Genomic DNA, 22000 nt, shown 5'->3' with positions numbered 1-22000 from the left:
ATTAAATGAATAAATTCAGGGAAATTGGAATACAAATTCATCTTTATTCAATATTTAATTATACACTTTTTTTTTTTACGTGACATTTTCCCCTATTTTCATTGATAGGAGAAATAAAGTAATTGTGTTGCATTAAAAGTGCTTCTGTTGCACTGCACAAAGACAGGCTCAGTGAAAAGACTTCATAATGCATCTTTGACAGGGTCAGTGGGGTAACAGCACCTTCCCTCTACCAATGCAGTTGTGAAAACCCTTGGTCCCGTCCGGGCCGACAGGCTGGCGCACAACCAGGAGACCCGAAGGCCGCACAATCTGATCGGGTGACGGCAAGCTTCCCATCTCAGGCTGAATGACCTGGGCGGCATTTTTCCGTCTCTGGACCCACGGGCTGCCAGTGAACCCCGTGTCATCCGGAGAGAGCTCGTCCGAGCCCTTGCTGAAGGAGGACGTCCCGGCTCCAGTGGGCGTGCTGCTGAACGGATGTGTGGCCAGAGGAGAGGTCACATGACTGCAAGGAAAAAGCTTGCGAGGCAGGAGGGGGCTTCCTACGGGACTGCCAAGAGGATTATTCCTGTAAGGGTCCGAGCGGAAAGTGGATATCTGCGGGATGGCGAGGGGACTGCCGTAGAGGGCCTGAGGGCGGGACACCCTGCGGTTGGGTCGGGGTGAGGCGGGGGCAAAATCGGACTCTGAAGAGCTGCAAACAGCCGAATCCTCCAAAGAGTAAAGGGACCGCCTGGCTTTTCTGGTGGGCTTTTTTAAACTGTCGTTGTCAACACCTTCTTCTGACTCTTCCTCCACTAGGTTTTGGCTCCATCCCAGCTTACGAGTCCCACGGCTGCCCAGCAGGACCACGCAAACGCCTCTTCCTCCCTGTTGCTGCTCTCCTGTCCTCAGGGTGTCGTACGCCTTGCGCGCGCCCTCTAGATACTCGTACTCCACCACGACACACACTTTGCGCCCCAGTTCCAGGTGTTTCTTTGTGTAGCGTTTCAACTCTCCAGGGATCTCTTTTCCTGGGCGCAGAATGCGAAGAGATGAAATGGTGCCGTAGGGGGAAAACATCCGCATTGCGGCTTCCATGATGCCTAGCTGCTCCCCACCCGGTGACCCATTTAACTCATCCTTGACTGGGCCGACACCGTCCAGGAAGTTCCAGGCCAGAAGCAGCTTGCTAGTGGGAATGCACAGGAGCCAATCGGGTACTGGAGTGCGTCGTCGCACCTTGGTTCCCATCTCATTGACCTCCAGCTGCGGAGAGGTTCTTGAAGCAGCCAGCGTGGTGCGCCAGTCACGCGTCAGATCTCGAATCTGTGACGAGACAGTGAAAAGAACATTTCCCGATGACGACACTTCTACTCGGAGTGTTGTTGTTTTTTATCTCACCTTTTTGAAAGATGTCAGCAGCTTCAGACTAACGTAACCCATCTTGTTTCTTTGGACGTGTTTAAGCAGAAAAGCATCTTCTGATAGATTTTCATCTGATAGGTAGTTCTCGAGCTGGGCTGCAATTTTTTGTGTCAGATCGTCATTCGGAGGAATCCAGAGTTCGCCATCACAGAATTCCTCTTCAAAAACATCAATCAGTTCAGTCGAACTCCTGAAAAACAGTTATTTATTTATTGAAATGGATTTGGATTTGGATCATTAGGCACATATCAGACCTCCAACAAATCAAATTTTCCCACCACAGGCATTAAAGACCTTTTATTATTTTCAGTTTTTTTTTTCTTTTCTTCCATAAACAACTTTTATTCTAAACCCTGTAACCGACAAAATGGAATTGGTTTAAAAAGGATTTTACACAAATAAAAACTTTCTACCTACTGCTCGTGTCCCTCATAACAATTTAATAACTACAAATGTAACATTTATAATAATTTTCCAATTTTTATGGGAATGAAGTAAAACAAAAAAAGTCTGTGGTGTCATTTTTGTAAAAAATTGTTTTGCATTTAGATGTTTAATTAAAACCACAATTTTATTGTGTTAGTCATTAACATGTCAGGTGGTATAATAAATTCCTTCATTTTTTATCGTCTTCCCTATTTTTTCCCCAAAATCATTTTTAAGAATAGTGTGACGGGATTGAAGATTGTAACAGGTCTGAAGAGGGACATTTTTAATTTGGTCTTCCTCTTGTGCCCTTCTTTCTGGGTCCACATATCTTTCTGCTGCTGATGTGGCTGCCATTTCTGGATGCTTGTCAAAGTTGGGCATTACCTCAAATATTCTATTTATAACAAAATTATTTTGAAATATTGAAATCATGTCTATTTTATATATTAACTAATTCATTAATTAGATGCTTACCCTGCACACCTGCAGGTAATAGATGGGTGCAAAGGAGAAAAGACCAAAAAAGTCAAATCAAGAACAAAAGAAAGTCCTGCACACTATCAGTACTTGCAAAAGTATCAACAAAAGTTGACCTTCATTTTTTTTATTATTAAAATTATTCATAAATGAAGTGGAAAAACTTCCACTTGTCTGTTTGAGTTGTCTTTTTTCTTTTTTTGCAAAATGGCCTCCGCTCCTGGAGGACAGTTGACCATATATGGCAGCAATGAAATAAGTACATTGTATATACTTATGGATTAAAATAAAATTGAAAAACATAAAAAATAAATAAATTTAAAGTCTTAATTTTATGTGATGGGGTTTAGTTGTTAAGTTTGACAGTATCCTCCCCCCTGACTATAATACACCTCAAAAATATGAATAAAAAGTAGGATACTACTTATCTCCTGCACCACTGTTAAAGAGACCTGAATTATGTCATTTCTGGTGAATGAGGTCACATATGGGTGGAGCTTAAATTATTATAGGCGGAGAATTGTTGGTATGAAGTATTGAGTTTAAACTAAGGGACATAACTTTTTTTATATATTTTTTTTATATGTATTTTTCACAAGAAAGTAAATAAATAGCCTACCTACAATACTGCCAAATTATAGAAACTCAGGGGCGTAATTTGTGGGGGGGTTGGGGGGGGAGATAACCCCCCCAATATTTAAAAATATGCATTACAACCCCCCCAATATTTATACCATGATCACATGAAAAGGAGGCATCAGGAGGCATACCCAAACTTCAACCCCCCCAATGTTCAAACCAAATCTACGCCCTTGTAGACACTGTACACATTTTGTTAAATATTTTCTAAATAGAACGACAAATTCAGTGAAGTGCCTTAGGGACATGACAAAATGCTTAGTGTATTATAGAAATAAGACATTTTGTGATAAAATCATTTAAGCGCAATTTCATTCCAGAATATTGTGAAACGCTTTTAACGTTTCATTTTGGTGAACCACTTAAATACCAAATCCCAGGAATAACCCAACTCATCAATTATCTAACAAGTGTCTTACCCGTCCAAACTATCATTTAGCAGCCCATCATCAGTGAATGAGAAGTGTCCCTTTGACTGCGGAGTGTCTTCACAGTGGAAGATGTCAGTAAAACCAGGCGAGGACATGCTATTGACAAAGGCTGAAATGTACTAAACATTTTAAAATATATATAATTAAACATTAGTTGTTAAACTGCGTTGTAAACAGCCTACCTGTCTGCTTCCCCGTTTCCCGCCACACATCTCCTGAAAACAGGTGATCCCTTTTTAGAATACTGATTTAAACGTCCATACGTCACAATTGAAAAAAGATCTCTATTGGGCGACGTCGTGCTGTAGGCTATAGACAAATCACAAATAAATCCTCTGGGAGCATAAAAATAATTAATAATAAAAAAGTTTAAAGACATTTGTCAATCTTCCAGTCTTTTAAAGAAAGACATAAAATAGGCTATATATATTTTTTTTGTGATAATCATGAACATTCGGAAAAGGTTAGGCCTACTTGATATTAAATATAGGCTAATGCACATGCGCACTGAACGCAAAGCTTAAATAATTCTGCCTGATATTTTTCTCGTAGACCCTGCCATAATTATTTACACTTAATCTCTCTTAATTACTCAATTACACGCAGCCTCTGTTCCCGAGACTTTACTAATGGGTGTGTTAGTTACTTAGCGAACCATGGACTTTTGGAGACCCTGTAGACGTTATGCAAACCCACCATGGACCCGACTGGTGTGTGTACTGTGAGGGGTGAGGTGTCAAGATTAAGTGTAAAGTGTATTCCAAATGAAAAGGTACCACGGGGGATCCGTGAGACGGTAGAAGCCTACGTGCAGGAGTCAGACCCCCTTACTCGGCTTCCTGTATATTAGAACTGTTAAACATCCCGGACAAGTTATTCCTCACTTATGTGGCATTCTTCAAAGAGTACGATGGAGGTAGTCTGAAGTCCTGCTAATTAACTAACACGATTCACAGCCAGTAAACACACTCTGGATAATGTGGGCTCAACCATATTATAATTACTGTAACGGTTGCTTTTGTAAACGTGCGAGCGGAATTTGCCATGTAAACGATCACCGAATAAAAAACATTTTCGCGTTTTCTGAACGACAGAATCAGATCATTTGACCTGCAAGGCAAAAAGAGTAAATCCAAGAAGCTACTTAAATGTATAAGGGTGAATCTTCAGTTATAGGGATATTTTTGAATTTTGAAGAAGAACAAAAAATAATGGAATGAAGATGAGAACATGGCCTTGATCAATCCCCAAATGGGTAAATATAGATATCATGTGTGAAGGAATCATTTTGTATAATAGTAAATGATGAGTGGTGGCAATGGGAGTTCTCGCTTTCTGGAGAAAAAATAAATAAAAAAAATTGATAAGCCTTGGGCTTGCTAGTTGAACAATGTGGATTTACTTTTAAATTGTAACATATTTAGATATTATTAGCATGTGCTGGATGATGATGCATCAGCCAATGTATAGGAAATACATAGAAACAATTGCTAATTTAGTTGTTATAGCACAGACTGCCAAATATTAAAAGTTGGCCTGCTACCTGGGATAAACTTTTACAGAATATATAAATACATTTTAGTATAATTATATTAAAATGTATTTAAACATTCTGTAAAAGTTTATCCAGGTGTCAATTATACAATACTAAATAAACTATTGTATTTACATTTTTTATTTTGACACTGTCAGACAAAGCAAAATAGGCCAACCAATAAAATAGATTAATCTGAAAGGTTAAACTATTATATGATATTCCATATACAGACATGTGAATGTTTACATATAATTGCCCATATTTTAATTGAAGATAGCAACACTACGAATGCAAATTGAACGATTTCACTCAACTAACCTAAAGGTTTTCATAAAAGCAAAGATGTCTGAGTTCTAATTCATGGAAATACTTAATATTAACCCCATTAATTACAATAATTATTCAATTTAAAAATAATAACACTAGTAGCAGCATCTTACCCCAACCCACCATATCACAATGTAAACAATCTTACACTTAGTTACATTTATGATTTCACTGTCACTATATTGCCTTTACAGAGTGGTCACCTGATACTTTTCAATTCCATGGTAACAGAATCTAGCAAATTAGGCAAAAACAATTAAACAATAAAATAAATAAAGTCATTATGATCTATTTTAAAACTAGAATGATTGTTTTAAAGCATTTTTATTTATTTAACTTTAAAATCACCCTAGAGGACAGACAAGTAACACAAGAATGTACCCGTTTATGAGATTTAATATTACAATCAATTTGTAGTGACATATCATAACCAGTAGGGGACACTCGTTGATAGAAGATCATTCTGCTGAAGGACTGATTGCTGAAATGCTTGGCTTGAACCAGTAGCACTCTTTATCATATTTAAGATTATAGAATTTATTTACTGTTAATTCCAATTTATGTCATGCAAAAATACAGTTATTAAGTGACATTGTGATGACTTGGGCTACATCCGTTTATGATCATCTAACAGCAGATGGCGCATTAGAACAGTTAATTGATTAAATCCAGTTATTGAGTTATTGATTGATATGACTGATTTGAAAAATCCCTTGAGATTCATTAGAAGCACAAAAATGCACTTCAACGTACAAGCCATATAAGTGTTGCTGCAGCAGGGACATCCACGCAATGTGCTGATGATATTATGACAGTCATATTATTATGACCCTGAAGGCATGTCTATCGAGGAATGGATATCGATCAAACAATGAAGTGCAAGATGTTGACCCCAGTGTTTATGCAGTCCGGCGGCGGGTTTCGTAACTCGAGCACAACAAGGTCCCATGATAACATCAACAGCTCTGATCCTGTGACTGTACCGTCTATAATTAGCCGGTGGAACTGGAACAGCTTGGGTAATGAAAGTTCCAGGTAAGAAGGAGACAGAAACTCAACTACCTAGAGCCAGTTCAGACGACTTGTGTTTTGCAAAACAAAACAATGTCTTCTGCAAAGATAGCCTGAATAAACAACGCCGTCGATTTTAATGCATCATTTTCGTCCCTAGCTGTGCACAGGATGCCAGGAGTCACGAGTCATCATCATAGGCCTATATAAGGGAGTTTCGACAAACCAGCTCGTGCAATTTCAGGACGTGGCAAAATGTTCAATACACATATGATACAATGACTATTCTTTTCCCACATATGTAATATATAGCCTATATAGGCTACTTGCAATTCAAAAATGAAATTCTGGCTTCATTACGTTCTGTAGCCTACATGATGCAAAGGTTTCAGATATAACTGCAACATGCAAATCGAAAGCAACTGGGAAACTCCATCATTTCCATAAGGAAATTCCATCGGTCTCAGACAGTACAAACAAATTGAAAGCTGCTAGGTGCGTGTTGTATTGGTAGTTTGGGGAGATGTTCCGCGAATAAGCCCACGTGGGGTGAAAGCAGGAGTTTCCCCCACAACCAATGGTTGCGCGAGCGCAAGACGCTTGTGGAACATTTCTAACCAATCAGAAAGACGAGCGTATTGCTAAGCCGCGCCCAACTCGAAAGTGGTATATATGCGCGCGTTTCGCTTGAAGTCGGCAGAAACTAATTCTGAGACACAGCGAAGCGAGCAAAGGAATACTACAACTCCAAGTGATAGGCTATCTGGATTATACTTTTGGACAGCACACTTTGACTGGATTTTACGATCTCCTGGAGACTTGTGGATTACTATTATTTGAAGCAAAATGACCCTGGAAGAACTCGTTGGATGCAACATAACTGATAAAAAGTAAGTTATTTATTGCATGCATGAATATCAACTGCGAATCTCAATATGTGTTTTTTTCTATATAGAGAACTATCCGACTGTCGCTTACCATAGTCGCATTTTTTTTTTACAGAATGGACACAGCGAGCCAAGCATTGGAAGAGCTGCTGGTAGCAGCACAGAGACAAGACTGTCTAACAGTCGGCGTTTACGAGTCTGCAAAACTAATGAATGTGTAAGTATATATATTTATGTCTGACTTTCCATATTAGACTGATGTTGCTATATTGCGTTATCACCACAAACGGGAGTCTAATTGCATTTGATTTGATTTACAGAGACCCAGATTGTGTCGTACTGTGCGTTCTGGCCACCGATGAGGAGGACCAGGACGATATTGCGCTGCAGATTCACTTCACGCTCATTCAGGCGTTCTGCTGCGACAACGACATCAACATCCTGCGCGTGTCTGGTCTGAGGCGCCTCGCGCAGGTGCTCGGCGAGCCAGCCGCCGTGGACAACAGCGAGCCGAGAGACTTCCACTGCATCCTAGTCACTGTAAGTACGCTTATATTCGCACACTGCTTAGCGAAGGCAAATTATTTCGAATCTTAATATCATATGACGTTGACTTACGTTGCATTTTATGCTTTTTCACAGAACTCTCAATGCCAACCACTCAAATGCCAGGCGTTGAAGGACGTGGGCAACTACTGTGAAGAGAGCCGTTGCAAAAACCAATGGATTCCTTATCTGTCCCTGCAAGAACGTTGAACGAGTCGCGATGCTATTGCTGCAAGGAAAGGATGAAAGGGTCATTCTCTGCGAATGAAAGCAAAAGGGCTCTGCACTAGCCGCCGTTGACTGCTCTGCTGCGTCATGTGAAGGGGCTGTGAGAGAGAAAGCGGAGCTCATGGAACTGTGCGCTCGGTACATGATTCCCCCCTGCCCCTCCAGCTTGTCGTGTCCTCCGTGGGAAAAGGAAAAAGTGGTCGTTTTGGTAGCGGAGGAACAAGTTGTGGGAAAATGAACTGTGAAAGCCTGCCTGTCGGCACAAGCTGTACTGGAGAACTTGCACGCAGGCGGCGTGGGCGCACGCGCGCCCCCGGCTTCATATGTGCAATGGGTTGGAAAGAGATGAGTGTACGTCACTATCGCTGACTGCGGGACGAACATTTTGAAATGTTGAGTGAATCATCTGTGTATTAGCCGGACACGATTAACTGCAGTAGCATTTATGTCAAGCTACAAATGGACTGCAATCGCTTCTGTTAGACTGCACTGAGAAGGACCGTGTTTGTGGAATAATGAATAATGCTGAGTTGCATACATGCATACATACTATGAATTGTTGTTGGTTAAGTTATTTCCAGTAATTTAAACAGAGTAATATATGCATTGCTTCTCTTGTCAAATGCAACATTGTTTCAATAAATTATTGTTTGAGACTTACTCCTCTGTCTGATGTTTTGCTTTGGGGGGTTTAGGGGTGGTAGACAATTCAATATGTTTCTTATAGTGGCACTAGTATATAATTGTAAATGGGCCATGCAGATTCACTTACCTTGGTCAATGTTTAAAATAACAAAGAATTTCCTGGTTAACTTCCTTGCAAATCCCAGTGTCTTCCCAAAATTAGCCCGGACTGTACAGCAAGGAGTGGGAGGGATTTACCCCACTGAAGTGTGAATGCATTCAGTGGAAATGTTAAGAAAGAACAAGAGCCCTAAGTGACGTGCAAACAAATCGCACAGTTTGCCAAAGGATAGTCTTTGTATCCTCTTGTCCTGGAATCAACGTCATATCCTTACTGACACAGTTAATTACAACACTGCGCTGACAGGAATGCAGACATATGAGTTATTTATGCCAAGTTCCGTCTGCTTTCACAAGCTCCACTCCTCTATAAAGAGACTGCACAGGGCTTAGATAACCTCCAGACAATAATCTATAAAAGCCATTACGTCATTACGTAGAGGTTATCACAGGTATATGGTTACACATCTCTTATTATTTCTGGAACAACCTGCAATAGTTGTGTAGCAGAGAACTTGTTACAGTACACAGCAGCCTTTTGCTATGTTTAACGGGCCTCACAACAGAAGGGGCCTCCGCTTGCACTCGAAAAAGAGCCCTGTCTCCTGTTATCACAGAAATGAATGGGGGCTAGGGGCAAAAATGCCACCAAAATTTATGGGTCAAAAATGTCCTTGTTTGAGCTCTTGTTTTTAATATTTATTATAGAGTGCCATTTTCGCGAATATCGGCACGATTGCAAATGTGATAGCCTATTGATTTCATACAACAGTTAAATAAACAAGAAGTTAATGTTAGGTGACTCATTTTAGTCTTATAGAACATTGTCTGTTTTTGCACTATTACCAACAAAAATATTTCCAAACAAATCCAGAGCCGTCTCTGAGCAACACAGAGATGTTTCGTTAAATGAATTTCGTTATGCATTTTTAACAAATCGTTTGACTGAATGATTGGGGCCTCCAAATGCTTCTTTGAAACGGGCCTCCGAATTGCAAAGGCCGCCTCACATATTACAGCAGCATCCTGGGATCGTGTCTTCCTCAAGGGCACAATGGAAATGCTAGTTCATGCTTTATCCTTTCACGGCTTGAATCTAAAAGGTCTGGGTTACTACAAAGCATTAAGTTACCACCACCTTCCTGTAAAACTCTGGCACACACTTCTTTGTGAGCTTTTTTTTTCTAGCTCAGTTGCTGTTCAGGTCAATGTTGTGAACTCTGAGCGGCGAAGAACATACATGCTAACACCTGCTGATAAAACAAACAGTGCATCCTATGAGAGATTCATCCAACAAAACACCTTCGTCCTGCTGTTCATATGATGATATGATGCCTATATGATGTATTATGATGATTATTCAGAATCACACGCACGTTGTTGTTGTGATATCCTTTTTGTGGTCTCATATTGGGCATAAATGCTAATCTGTAGCAACAAATGCACTAGTATTGTACAGTCACTGTAAAAATTAACTCGATATTAAAGATAGATTTATCAAGGGATAATAATAGAATTGAAGAATCAGAGTTTCCAGAATTAGTCTCCTTTGAGATGAAAGGCATCAAGTAGGCTATTTTTCTCGGGCATTCCCTGAGAGATTGTGCGTCTGACGTAGGCCGTCTCTGATTACGCAGTGGAACCCCGGAAACGTCATTGACCATTTAAGGGCAAATCTGAAAACGCCAAGTATGTTGAGTCTTATCAAACACTAGAGCGACATATAAAGATTCTAGCACATTCTCAGCGTTTAAAGTATCACAATATTCGTGTTTGTTTGGATAGGGCATCTCCTAACTGCTCGCCGGGCGAGTCGTGCCCAGCTTCTGCCGTCGGTATGTGAGGAATGCGGAAATAGTGGCTCTGTTTGCACAGAAGTGCCGCGTGAGTGCATTAGCTCCTGTTTCCCACAAGGTGCGAGAATGAATCAAGGTGTTTTTATTTTATTTTTTTATCTTATCGTGATCACGGGAAAGAGTCCAGAATAATTGAAAACAGTCATTTCAATATGACATTGCTCCAAAACGGATGGATGGCAATTTAGTTTATTGTCATTGCACTCCAGCGATTATTTCTCAGGAAAGGTTATTTTTGTTAATCGTTTTTTTATAGACACTTTACAGCTCATTGAATGTTGTCACACTATAATTTGTCACAATGGGAACCTGACGCTGATTTGAGGAGCAATATAGGCTACTTTTCTGAAATATGAAATGCAATAGGCTATGACATTGTTTTTAAACGTACATCTTCCACAACTTATTTTTGTGTTTGACATGATCAGCAATCGTTTAAAGCATCAATTCATGATAGGCTATAGCAAACATGGAACAGGTTTTAATTCAAATTATAACATAAAACCCATGTCTTTTTGCCTCAGTTGTGACCATACAGGTCCTATCAAATCAAACAAAAAGTTTCAATTGGTCAGCAAGGCAAATTACAGATAGTACATGAATACACACTGTACAAAATAAAAAGATAAACAATTAATAAAATCAATGCAAATTGCAATGACGGTAAAAGATACATTGCTATTCACAGAAATACGTTTGTGTTTCTAAATCACATGCTCAAAACTCATCTCAAAACTCCTTTTATAAAAAGCATGACCAAGGCAGAAGTATATACAGGAATATACACCTACACAAACTGACTCGAAAAAGAAAGACAGGGAAACCAGTTTTCAGTTTTTTTAAAGCACATAAGGGCAGAAACTCGGCCCCTGCTGAATTTTCCCTCCCCATAAAGCCTTGATCTGTGCGCGCTGTAATGACTCTGTGCCACCCAGTCTGTTTCTGTTTGACTCTGGTCTCCGAGGTCGTCAGGTACATTCAGGCTGGCAGCAGCTCTTCTTTCCACTCACACCCAAAGACGTGAAGGCCAAGTTTATGGCCCATCCTGCAGAGCAGACCAAATGAAATAGACAATAAAATCATAGCTTGTGAATGCTCTCATTTTCATTGCACTGTAAGAGTCTTTAATCAGCATTTTATCTCGCCACTATAAACACATTGCTCACGCTTAATTAAAACTGCCAACTACTAGGTTCCAGCAGATGTTGACAGTCTTTTTAGAGAGAGGGGCTCTTAGGCTTGCCAGCGTAGCAAGAATATTGCTAAAAGCTCTCAGGAAATTATTGTCTTAAGATCAATGAAAAATAAGGTTGACCAATATGACAAAATGTATCATTTATCAGTGTAATTTTTAGTCTAACATTGAGACCAGTCTAACATTACACACAGTTATGAGGGTTTACACGGATCCTTTGTGTGATTTTATTTGAAGTTTTATGGTTTAGCATTTGCATTTTGCATTATAACAAAATGGCTTTATGCAATGGCATGACATATTTTCATGTATATTAAATATATTTACTTAGTCCAAAAAAAAAAAGCATCTTAAAGGGATAGTTCACCAAAAACTATCTTTACTCACCCTCATGTTGCTCCAATCCTGTATGAGTTTCTTTCTTCTGTTGAACACAAAAGAATATATTTTAAGATAAGAATGTTGGTATTTAAACAGTTGACGGTAGCCATTGACTTCCATTGTATTTTTTTTCCCTGTGGATGTCAATGTGTACCGTCAACTGTTTAAATACCAACATTCTTTAAAATATCTTCTTTTGTGTTCAGAAGAAGAAAGAAACTCATACAGATTTGGAACAACTTGAGTTGAACATTGTATTCCTCTTCATTTCAAGTTCAGAACAGTTATTTCACCTTCCACCTTCACATCTTTAAGGTCACTAAAAGTTTAAAATGAAAGTCAAAACAAACCAGTCATAAGTAGCACATTTTTGGCAATAGCCAACAATACATTGTGTGGGTCAAAAATATAGATTTTTCTTTTATGCCAAAAATCATTAGGATATTAAGTAAAGATCATGTTCCATGAGGATATTTTGTAAATTTCCTCCCGTAAATATATAAAACATTTATTTTTGTGAGTAAATGCAGCACAATCGCAAACATAAATGATCAACTTTAAAGGCGATTTTCTCAATGTTTCGATTTTCTTGCACCCTCAGATTCCAGATATTCAAATAGTTGTATCTCGGCCAAATATTGCCCTATCCTAACAAACCGTACACCAATGGAAAGCTTATTTATTCAGCTTTTATGTGATGTATACATCTCAATTTTAAAAGAAATTGACCCATGTGACTGGTTTTGTGGTCCAGGGTCACAAATATATATATATATAAAAATCTATTTCAAAATATTAACAAAAAATATAATATTATATGAGTGATACTAAAATAACACTGTCTCGTCATTGGCCTATTATATGTTAGACAGAACAGTAATGTGGCACTGCTTTCATGAAACCCATCCTGAGGTTCTCTGAGGCCTGGTGCAGCTCATGATTGACTAAGCGGTGAATTTAAGGTCTAGTCTGTCACTTGTTGCAGTCACGGTGGAAACAAAGAGTGGGTGAGCTCTAAGAATACATGCTATTGTACGGCACACTCGCTGTGCATCTGACCAGACAATAGCTAGCTGTGTGTTCCTCTCCAGACTGCTGGAAAAAGCGTGCACGCGTGCTCAGCCCTAGAGGCGTCACACTGCAGCACAATGGCAGCACCCGTGAGTGGCTTAAAAGTCCAGACTGGTGACTGGAGTCAAAAGTGCTGGGGAGGGCTGACGTCAAGCCAGAAAGAGTGCGAGAGAGGAAGGGGGGAGCCGGGAACAGAAACAGAGAGCCTTTTCTTCTCCTTGGCAAAAGCCCTGGCTGATTTAAAGTTGCTGACAGTATTTAGTTCAGACGGCAAGGCTATTAATAGAAAGGCTTGCCGGGGTATTTTTAGCATACAGGGCTATATTTATATCTCAGGGAGTGGTGGCCTTGGAGATAAAATAAGGGGCTTCTTGATTCAGGACATAAAAAACCCAAAACAGATTCTCTTGCCCCTCCTGTGGTTCTCTTGAACTGGCCCGCAACTTTTTTTTGCATTGATTGAGAGCGCAACAGAGCTTCTCCTTTTTCAAATGGTGTGCAGTGCTGGCCGGTTGCAGGAGTGGTCGGGACACACAGTTGCCGTGCATCCTAGCCATAATTATAGAGTTGTTTTAAGCCCCCCTACCACGTAATTTACCTCGAACTGTAACCAACCGGTCCATCCACACCCGCACCCGCATGCTCACCATATGAACGCATATGTCAGTGATTCCCTGCAAAACTTGTCTTTAATTAAATAAAACCACACCTATTTCAATGACCCCTATGTTTTAGGGTCAAGGACAAATAAGAGTGTCCAATATGAGCAGAAAGAAAAATCAAAAAAAATCTAGCCAAGTTATAATGCCAAGTTCTTAAAAAAGCCTCAGTGTTTAATTTGGTTTACATTTTTGAAAAACTTTTAAACTGTTTTCAAGAACAGTTTTAGTTCAATCACTCTAAAAATAACTGTTTAGTAAAGAGTAAAAGAATATTTTCCTTTCATCTTGAATACACATGAGCATGTTAATCTAAAGCATTGTGTATTTTTTCAATAATAATGCGTATAATATTTTTTTAACAAGTAATAGACTACAGATGCATTTTCACAGTTATTCATTAGTGTTGGGGAAAGTTACTTTTAAAAGTAATGCATTACAATATTGCACTACTCCCTAAAAAAAGTAACTAGTTGCATTACTTAGTTACTTTTTATGGATACGTTACTTTTACTTTACTTTTTTCACCTGGGCCGGGCTTGCTTGTTTGTTTTTTACATAAAAAATGTCTATTGTTGGCAAACGTGAAGGCCCTTTCATACTAAAAGTGAAATGAATAAGCCTCAGGCTGAAGGAAATGCAAATGCACTCCTGTAAAGAGCTCTAACCTTTCAGCTGTGCTGACATTCTGGATTGTGGAAGAATAGGACACGGGAGAAGAAAGTTCAACACTCTTACTTTGCCAATGAAAACAAAAAAGAAAGAAAGAAAGATGTCATTTTTGCTTATTAGTATGTTTGAATTGGATCATCAAAGGTCAGCAGCAAAGACATTGGTTAATAAAGTGAGATTAAATACATAAAGTATATTTGTATTATTTAAGATATTTAACCATTGCAGGTTAATATTCTGATATGATATGATAACTACATGTACTTACTATAGTTTTAGGATTAGGGTTGATTTGGTTTAGGGTTAGGTCAGCCGGAACCGGGGACACTTCCTATAACACCCGATGTACTCGATACATCATAAGAAGAATGGCATCTACGCTAATGTTAGTCTTTCTGTTTATTCCGAGGTTTACTGTAATCAGCCGGATCCGGGCCGTATCCAGATCAGACGGTGAACCTGCGCCTGGACACGACCACAACGCATCCCTCATCAGCCCTGTGAAGGCCTCATGGACACCTCCACAAACCCGTCTCCATACCGGCGTGATGAGTCTGACCTCCTATCAGATGGAACTGGATAAATACTGTGAATGTTCTGATCCAATCTGACATCTGACCTGTAATGTTGCCTGGATCATATTCATACACTGTTCGCTCGTTGGTCAGAGGAGAACTTGCCCCGACTGAGCCTGGTTCAGAGCCTGTTTTTTTTCTCCATTCTGTCTCCTGATGGAGTTTGGGTTCCTTGCCACTGTTACCTTGGCTTTTGGCTTGCTTTGTTGGGGACATTTAATATTCAACAATATTATTGATCTGCCTTACTTCAGGTGGACGATGATGCAATTTTCTTCTAGAAACAAACTTTGTTGTATTATTTTCATGTTATCACTGTGAAGCTGCATTGATACAATCTGTATTGTAAAAAAGCGCTATATACTGTAAATAAAGGTGACTTGACTTGACTTAAATCCGGCCCTGTTTGCCACTATATCATTTTTCCACAACTATGAAAAATGTAAAACTTCCAGTTCTAAGGTAGCCGAAAATGTGAGAAGGCAGTACACATCCAGAACCAAAACTTTCTGCTATATAAAATTTATTTGAAAAACATATTGGAAAAACAGAGATTTGAGCAGTTCTAATTTTGCTCTCTATTTCTATTGACTGTTGGCTCAATGCTCCTGGCTGAATCTGGCCAGCTATAATCTTTGTTCTTTTGCACTGAAAGCTCTGTAAAGCCGTTACTGTAAGCCGGCACGTCTGATGTCTTAGCTTTTGAGAGATCTGCTGCTAATTTTGTCTTCGATCCAGAAGCATCGGCAGACTTCTGACTACGAGCACTGCCCTTTCTTCTTATGAGTCATGACCTCCTCCAGAGCTCAATAGACTCAGCCTTCACTGAAGTGTCAGACCATCCGCAGTGATGCTTCAGGAGAACATGTGTTGCGTAAGATGTGTAGTTTAAAATGTCCTTTTCCAGATCACTTTTAGAGAGTGAAATTGCATCCAGCTGAGATATTTATAAGATAAGAAACTAAATTGGATCTTGGTCAGAACTGCATGTGCTGATTCAGAAGAGACACCATAAGTGTAAAGTCTGGCACAATCATGCATGCGAGTGTGAATCAGAGAGCGATGTCATGGTAACAATTAAATGATCCTTGGATCATGGGTGGTCTCATTTAGTGTTATGGGCAAGTTCTACCCGAGAAAAAAAAAAAAGATATGTTCTGTTTAAAGTCATTTACAGTGGGGAGATCAAGGGCAATTGCTCGCTCCTGGTGGAGATTTTATTTAAAGCCTTAACAAGCACAACATGGCAGGGTTTTCTACTGTTAATTTAAATGCCTTTTATGACTTTACACTTAACCCAGTCTTAAATATTAAGTATGAGGCTGCAGTATTGCTATAATTTCAGCTTTTAAATATTTGCAAGTGATAGGCTTTATTAATGCTGACAAAGAAAACGAACACAATACTCTCTCTATATGCTGCCTAATAATCCTGCATGCTGTTTATCAAACAGTGCATGCATGCATTTCATTTAAAAAGTTGGTTAGTTAGAGCTTTCCAATTGATGGGCTTTATCAATGCTGACAAACACAACAGCAAATGCACCGTACTCTCCAGCTTGCATATAGTGTTTTCATGCGTCACATGCATGCATTTCATTTAGTAAAGGTTTGCAGTTTTGCTATAATATACATAATACAGCTTGTATGTATTTCCAAGTGATGAGCTTTGTCCATGCTGACAGACAACATCACATGCACTATACTTTTCCTGCCTTGCAATAAATTTGTATGCTGTTTTGAATGCATTGCACGCATGCATTTCCTTCAGTAAAGGGTTCCAGCATTGCTATATGTGGGAGTTTTTGAGTGCTTTTATGAGTGTTTGATGGAATTTTTCTCATGCTGTTAAAAATTATTTATTGTATGCATGCATTATGTGTTTACTAAGCAGCATTGTTATAGTTTGAGCTTCATGTATTTCAAGAGCTTTGTTCATTCTGACAAAGACAACAAACAAGAAGTTCGAATATACTGTTTTTTTTTTTGTTTTGGTTAAACTTTATTTTAAGGTGTCATGTAATTATACATTTAAGTACTGAGTAATATTAATGAACTACGGTAGGATTAGGATTTGGTTGAGGGTTAGTTATTACTGTAACAAGGACACTGTAAAATAAAGTGTTACTGTTTTTTATGTAATTCATGCATGTACTTAATTCAGTTTGGGGTTGCAATATTACTATAGTTTGCACTTTAAAGTGTTAGCAAGAGATAGGCTGTGTATATGCTGAGAAAGGCAACTAAAACACATACTGTAGTATCCTCATCGTCTTTTGCAAAAAGGCTGCTTTCTATTTTTAATGCACCACATGCTTTTTTTTCCCTTTTAGTATGGGGTAAAATTCTGTATCAAAATTATAAGGAAACACCAGTACTTTGTTTAGGCTTGGTCTGTAGGGAATTACAAACCTGCGCACATATATTCAAACGCACATAACTATAGAACCAATTCTTAATGCGCATGTGAGCGCCATCAGCATTTCTCACAGGTTCGCGTTTAAAGTCTGTGTAGAGAGAATGGTGTCGTCTTAGCGGCCCCTAATTTAATAACAAATGATCGTTGCGACGGAATCTACATTGTTAAAAGCGCTATATAAATGAAGATGACTTGACTTGACTTGGGTTGCAATATTGCAGTATTTTGAACTTTTTGTATTTCCAAGTGATGGACATACATGTATTTCACACATGTAAAAGATATGATTTTCCTTTTGAAGTCTTTGCAAGCACAGCATGCCTTTCACATAAACGACACAAACGTTGTGCACTTAAAGCGTCCTCTGTGTTTTGTAGTCTGCCGAGGTCTTTCAAAGTTAACTCAAATTAACCAACAGTGGAATTTCACCTCAGGCTTCACTGACACAAGAGGAGCCATTGTTTGGCCTCATGTGCATGTGCCTTTGTTTGAGGTGGCAGTTAATTGAAAGGTACGTGCAAAAGCGGCAGGAAGCCTTTAATGACACAAGGCCTTCATGTGATGTGGACGTTCCAGAGTGAGGTTTGCACTCACGCCAACAGGTCTGACTGACCCACTGAGTTGAAAGGAATCTTTAAGTGCAACCCATTTGAACTTCACCCGTCCCGAGTCCCAGCCACAGTGGATAGGTGGTTGGAGGGGTTGGGTGGGCTGTGGGATGGGGTGAGAGAGCGAGAGTGGGAGTTGCAGGGTGTGGTGACTAAAGTTAATCTGCTGAAATGGGTGAAGGGAGGATACATGGGACAGTTTCAGTTAGCCATTCCTCTTAATGTCACAGTGGTATTCCCAGTGGAAGAATCTTGACTACAAGAGAGATTGAACTTCACTGAATGGAAAATGGAAGATAAAAGATATTTGATGAATTTTATCCATGAAAAGTTACTATTTGCATTGATTTCCTGCTTTATTTCTTGCAAAATTCAATACAATGTGCGTTTATACAACATAAGATTATGGGGCAAGCCCTTCCAGAAGAATTGTGAAGCGCTTATTAGTATTAATTCTGCAACCCTTTACAGTAGAGGTCTATACATTAAAATGACTTAATGCAATAGCTTACGTGAAATAACAATGAACAATATGTTTAATCAACATCACTAATCTTAGTGAATGCTATCATTTTCTAATGCATTTTAACATGGCAATTTAAAATTATACATATATAATAATAAAATAAAAACACTGTTTAATGTCTTATGAACCAACATGAATTAGATTGTTCAATAGTACATGTATAAATTCACATTAACCTACTTTAACAATGCTGTAAAGTATTGTTGTTCGTTGATCATGGTACCTAATGCATTAAATAATGTTAACAAATTGAACCTTATTGTAAAATGTAACCATTGTTTCTGTTATACAAAAATATAGTGTTTGGTCCGAGTCCGCCTTTGTCAAGTCCGAGTCGATTCCAAGTCCTTAACCAATCAAGTCCGAGTCCAAAGGGGGCTGAGTCGGACTTGAGTCCGAGTCCTTGACATCCGAGTCCGAGTCGAGTCCGGCCGAGTCCAGAAAGATTTAAATGATGTGAAATTGACCTTTCACAAAGACCTGCCCCTCTTAGTTACTGTTGCTACGTCCGACAATCCTTTCCGCTCTCACACCACACATCATGTTCTCACACATTGAAAGATATATTGCGGAGCAAAGAGGACACTGACAATGCGCCAACAGACAAGACAGAGCAGGTTACTTTTGGTATGAAATAAAGTCTCAGCTTTCAAATTTTGTCAGTTTTAAGAAATCCAAACAATAAATACCGTTTGGTGGCGGTATATTCGAATTCGATTTCGAGTAACCCAACTCTACAAAAATACATGTCACCTGAGTGGACTATCTCATTCTTTTAGCCACTGAACTGTTATGTGTCATAATCGTTACAAAGTCATTGCCTCTACATAAACTGTACGTTTCTGTTATGCTTGAGCACATCGTAAAAAATGACAAAGTTTACTAACTTTACATGGTCATGAAGATACATTAACTGTGCACAAAGTAGGTTAGTCAGCAAGTCATAAAATGGTTAAGTTTTGAGGCTATACTTTTGAATGCATTAATATGTATTCTGCTGCAATGCCTTACACACTAGACTTCCATGGAAAGTGAGTTACTACAAACACAAAACAAGTCAACTTTCTCACACCACAACAAAGGCACAAATTATTGTAAGTTTGTGTTATTCTACCTAACAAAACCCGAATAGTTAGATTCATGTGCTCTGTATATTTTTCTTAACTTGTAGTTAAATGCAAAGTAGTGCAGCACAAAATGCTGGATAGGCTTAAAAATGTCAAGATGATAAAATTGCCCAAAGACATTTTATATTTTGCTTTTGAATTGGTAGCTATGTGTCCAGAGTTTGTGAGTTATAATTACGATCAAAGAGATCGAGCCCCCGACCTCAAGCGCAGGGCTGACTCAATGCGACTTACCGACACTAAAAATAGAAAGGACCCCATTGCCATGCACACACACCCTCTTTTTATCCCTATTTTCTGACCAACAAAAAGAAGAAGGGAGGGGCAGTGTGTGTATATGGTTTTGTATGGGGGGTATGGAAGAGTAGCACTGGAAAGTTGACTCATTCAATTGTCCCACAATTGCTGCTGCCTGAAACTCCGGCATCCAGAAACCAGAATCCTTTTCAAGGATATATTTAGCATTTCCAATGGCTCCCGATGGAGAGTTGCTCTCTGAAAGGTGAGGAAGAATGTGCAAAACAGAAAGGCCAGAACATTCCAGACAGGTTTCGTACAGTGGCTACGACTGGGAAACATGTTAATCTGCTTATTTATGGATACTCACACAACACAGAAAGATCCCTGGCTGACTCACTCATGCCACAGGCTGGGAAAAACGTCTGGACAGAAAGTGCTTCCACCCGACCATCATAGGAGTAATAACCACCTAACTACTGGAACTAAATAAACTTCACACATACACACAGTGGCTTGAAATGGAAATGGGTGCTTTGGTAGAATAACCACAACAACACAACCCTCCTCTCAGTGGTTGAAATGGAGAAATGTGGCGAGAAGCTCCGTATTTAAATCATTTTGTTCGTCTACAGACTTTGGCTAAACCCAAGTCACCCTAATACGCCTATTTGGCCTATACACAATTAAACCCTCCTCGGAACGGCGCCGATCTGAATGCGGGAACATGCATGAGTCTGACCAGACAGCTTCTCCCTCATTATCCATATAAAAATATATGTCTATTCCTAAACGCTGATCCCACATAAATGTCACAGCCTTCTAAAATTAGTACTGAGCTGCACACTGAAACAATCACTTCTGATATTGTGTTAACTGGGATATTTCTGGCCATAACAGCACAGGGTGCAGTGTGTACAACTCAAAAAAAAAGAAAGAAACAGTAATGAAAGCTGTTTCTTTATTTTCATTCACACACATCAATTTAAAGGCGCTCTAAGTGTTTTACTCTTGGAGTTTATATTGACACCTGTTTGTGTGGATGAAGAATCATGTAAATGCAAACATTTATGGGTACTGTTGACAAATGTTCTGTTTCCTTCTGCATTTCTGTCAAAGCATTCACCATTTCAAACGTCTTTACAAACACAAGGTCTGGTCCTATTACAATGATAATGAGGTTTGATTGTATTAATGTTGTGTGGAGTGTTGGATTAGTTGTTATTTACCCTTGTGGTATTCCATCTACCATTGTTGGTATTTGATAATATCTGTATATTATGAATATGTATAGCATATATGTGTGGTTTTGCATATATGCAACTATAATACTGTTTCTTAATGAGGTATTATTATTACTATTATTTATTTTATATATATTTTTCTTTTTTTTCTTTGAGATAATTGAAGAAGGAAGCAGCTATTTTATTTGTATAAATTCTTTGACAGACTGGGGTGGTGATCAATAAGTTTTACTTCTCCCCACTCCATTTCAAGCATAAGTGTATAAGTTATTATTATTATTATTATTATTATTGTGTATTCTTTCTGTTGTCACACTATTTGCTTGAAATAAATAAATAAATAAATAAATACATGTGTCACTAATGATTCATTTATTCCACAACCAAGCATCCAGTTGTAGTGAGGTAAAGTGAGTAGCACTTGGCAGGTTGGCACCATGAGTGGGACCCCGCTTTTTCTAGACTGCTATTTCTACACGGCGTAGCCAATCTTGTGAGTGTATCATTTTAAACAGATTTGAAAAGTATTTTTTTTACATATATTTAAGAGTGGGAAAAGTTACTTTTTGTGCACTCTTAAAGGCCATTTGAGCTCAGCTGTGCAGTTCAAGGCAAATTAAACTCTCTGAAAGTGAAAAAGTCTAGTTTAAACAAAGATGGGAACAAAAATGCACCACATGATGTCTTTCAAATCGAAAGTACCAAACTGCATTTTGTAGAATCAGAGAGTTTTCTCTTTAATCAGTTTCTCTTGACTTCCATAGA

General features: G+C 38.9%; 2 protein-coding genes across 2 annotated transcripts; one reads left to right on the top strand and one right to left on the bottom strand.

Annotated features, from left to right (window-relative positions):
• Nucleotides 1–26: 26 nt before the first annotated feature.
• On the bottom strand, nucleotides 27–3626 carry larp6b (La ribonucleoprotein 6, translational regulator b). The gene is made up of 4 exons (XM_084101239.1): nucleotides 3569–3626; nucleotides 3375–3495; nucleotides 1387–1600; nucleotides 27–1311 (listed from the first exon to the last, which is right to left on the bottom strand). The coding sequence occupies exons 2-4, from the start codon at nucleotides 3479–3481 to the stop codon at nucleotides 205–207; spliced, it is 1428 nt and encodes a 475-aa protein (XP_083957365.1). The 5' UTR covers nucleotides 3482–3495; nucleotides 3569–3626; the 3' UTR covers nucleotides 27–204.
• A 3330-nt stretch (nucleotides 3627–6956) lies between these two features.
• On the top strand, nucleotides 6957–8582 carry gadd45ba (growth arrest and DNA-damage-inducible, beta a). The gene is made up of 4 exons (XM_084101209.1): nucleotides 6957–7151; nucleotides 7264–7365; nucleotides 7469–7688; nucleotides 7791–8582. Exons 1-4 carry the CDS (start codon nucleotides 7108–7110, stop codon nucleotides 7902–7904), a joined length of 480 nt encoding a protein of 159 aa, XP_083957335.1. The 5' UTR covers nucleotides 6957–7107; the 3' UTR covers nucleotides 7905–8582.
• Nucleotides 8583–22000: the final 13418 nt, after the last annotated feature.

This window comes from Abramis brama, assembly GCF_963993115.1.
Source record: "Abramis brama genome assembly, chromosome: 23".
Classification (NCBI taxonomy): Eukaryota; Metazoa; Chordata; class Actinopteri; order Cypriniformes; family Leuciscidae; genus Abramis; species Abramis brama.
Note: the sequence above shows the minus strand (reverse complement) of the source record. Positions and strands in the feature narration are given on the sequence as shown.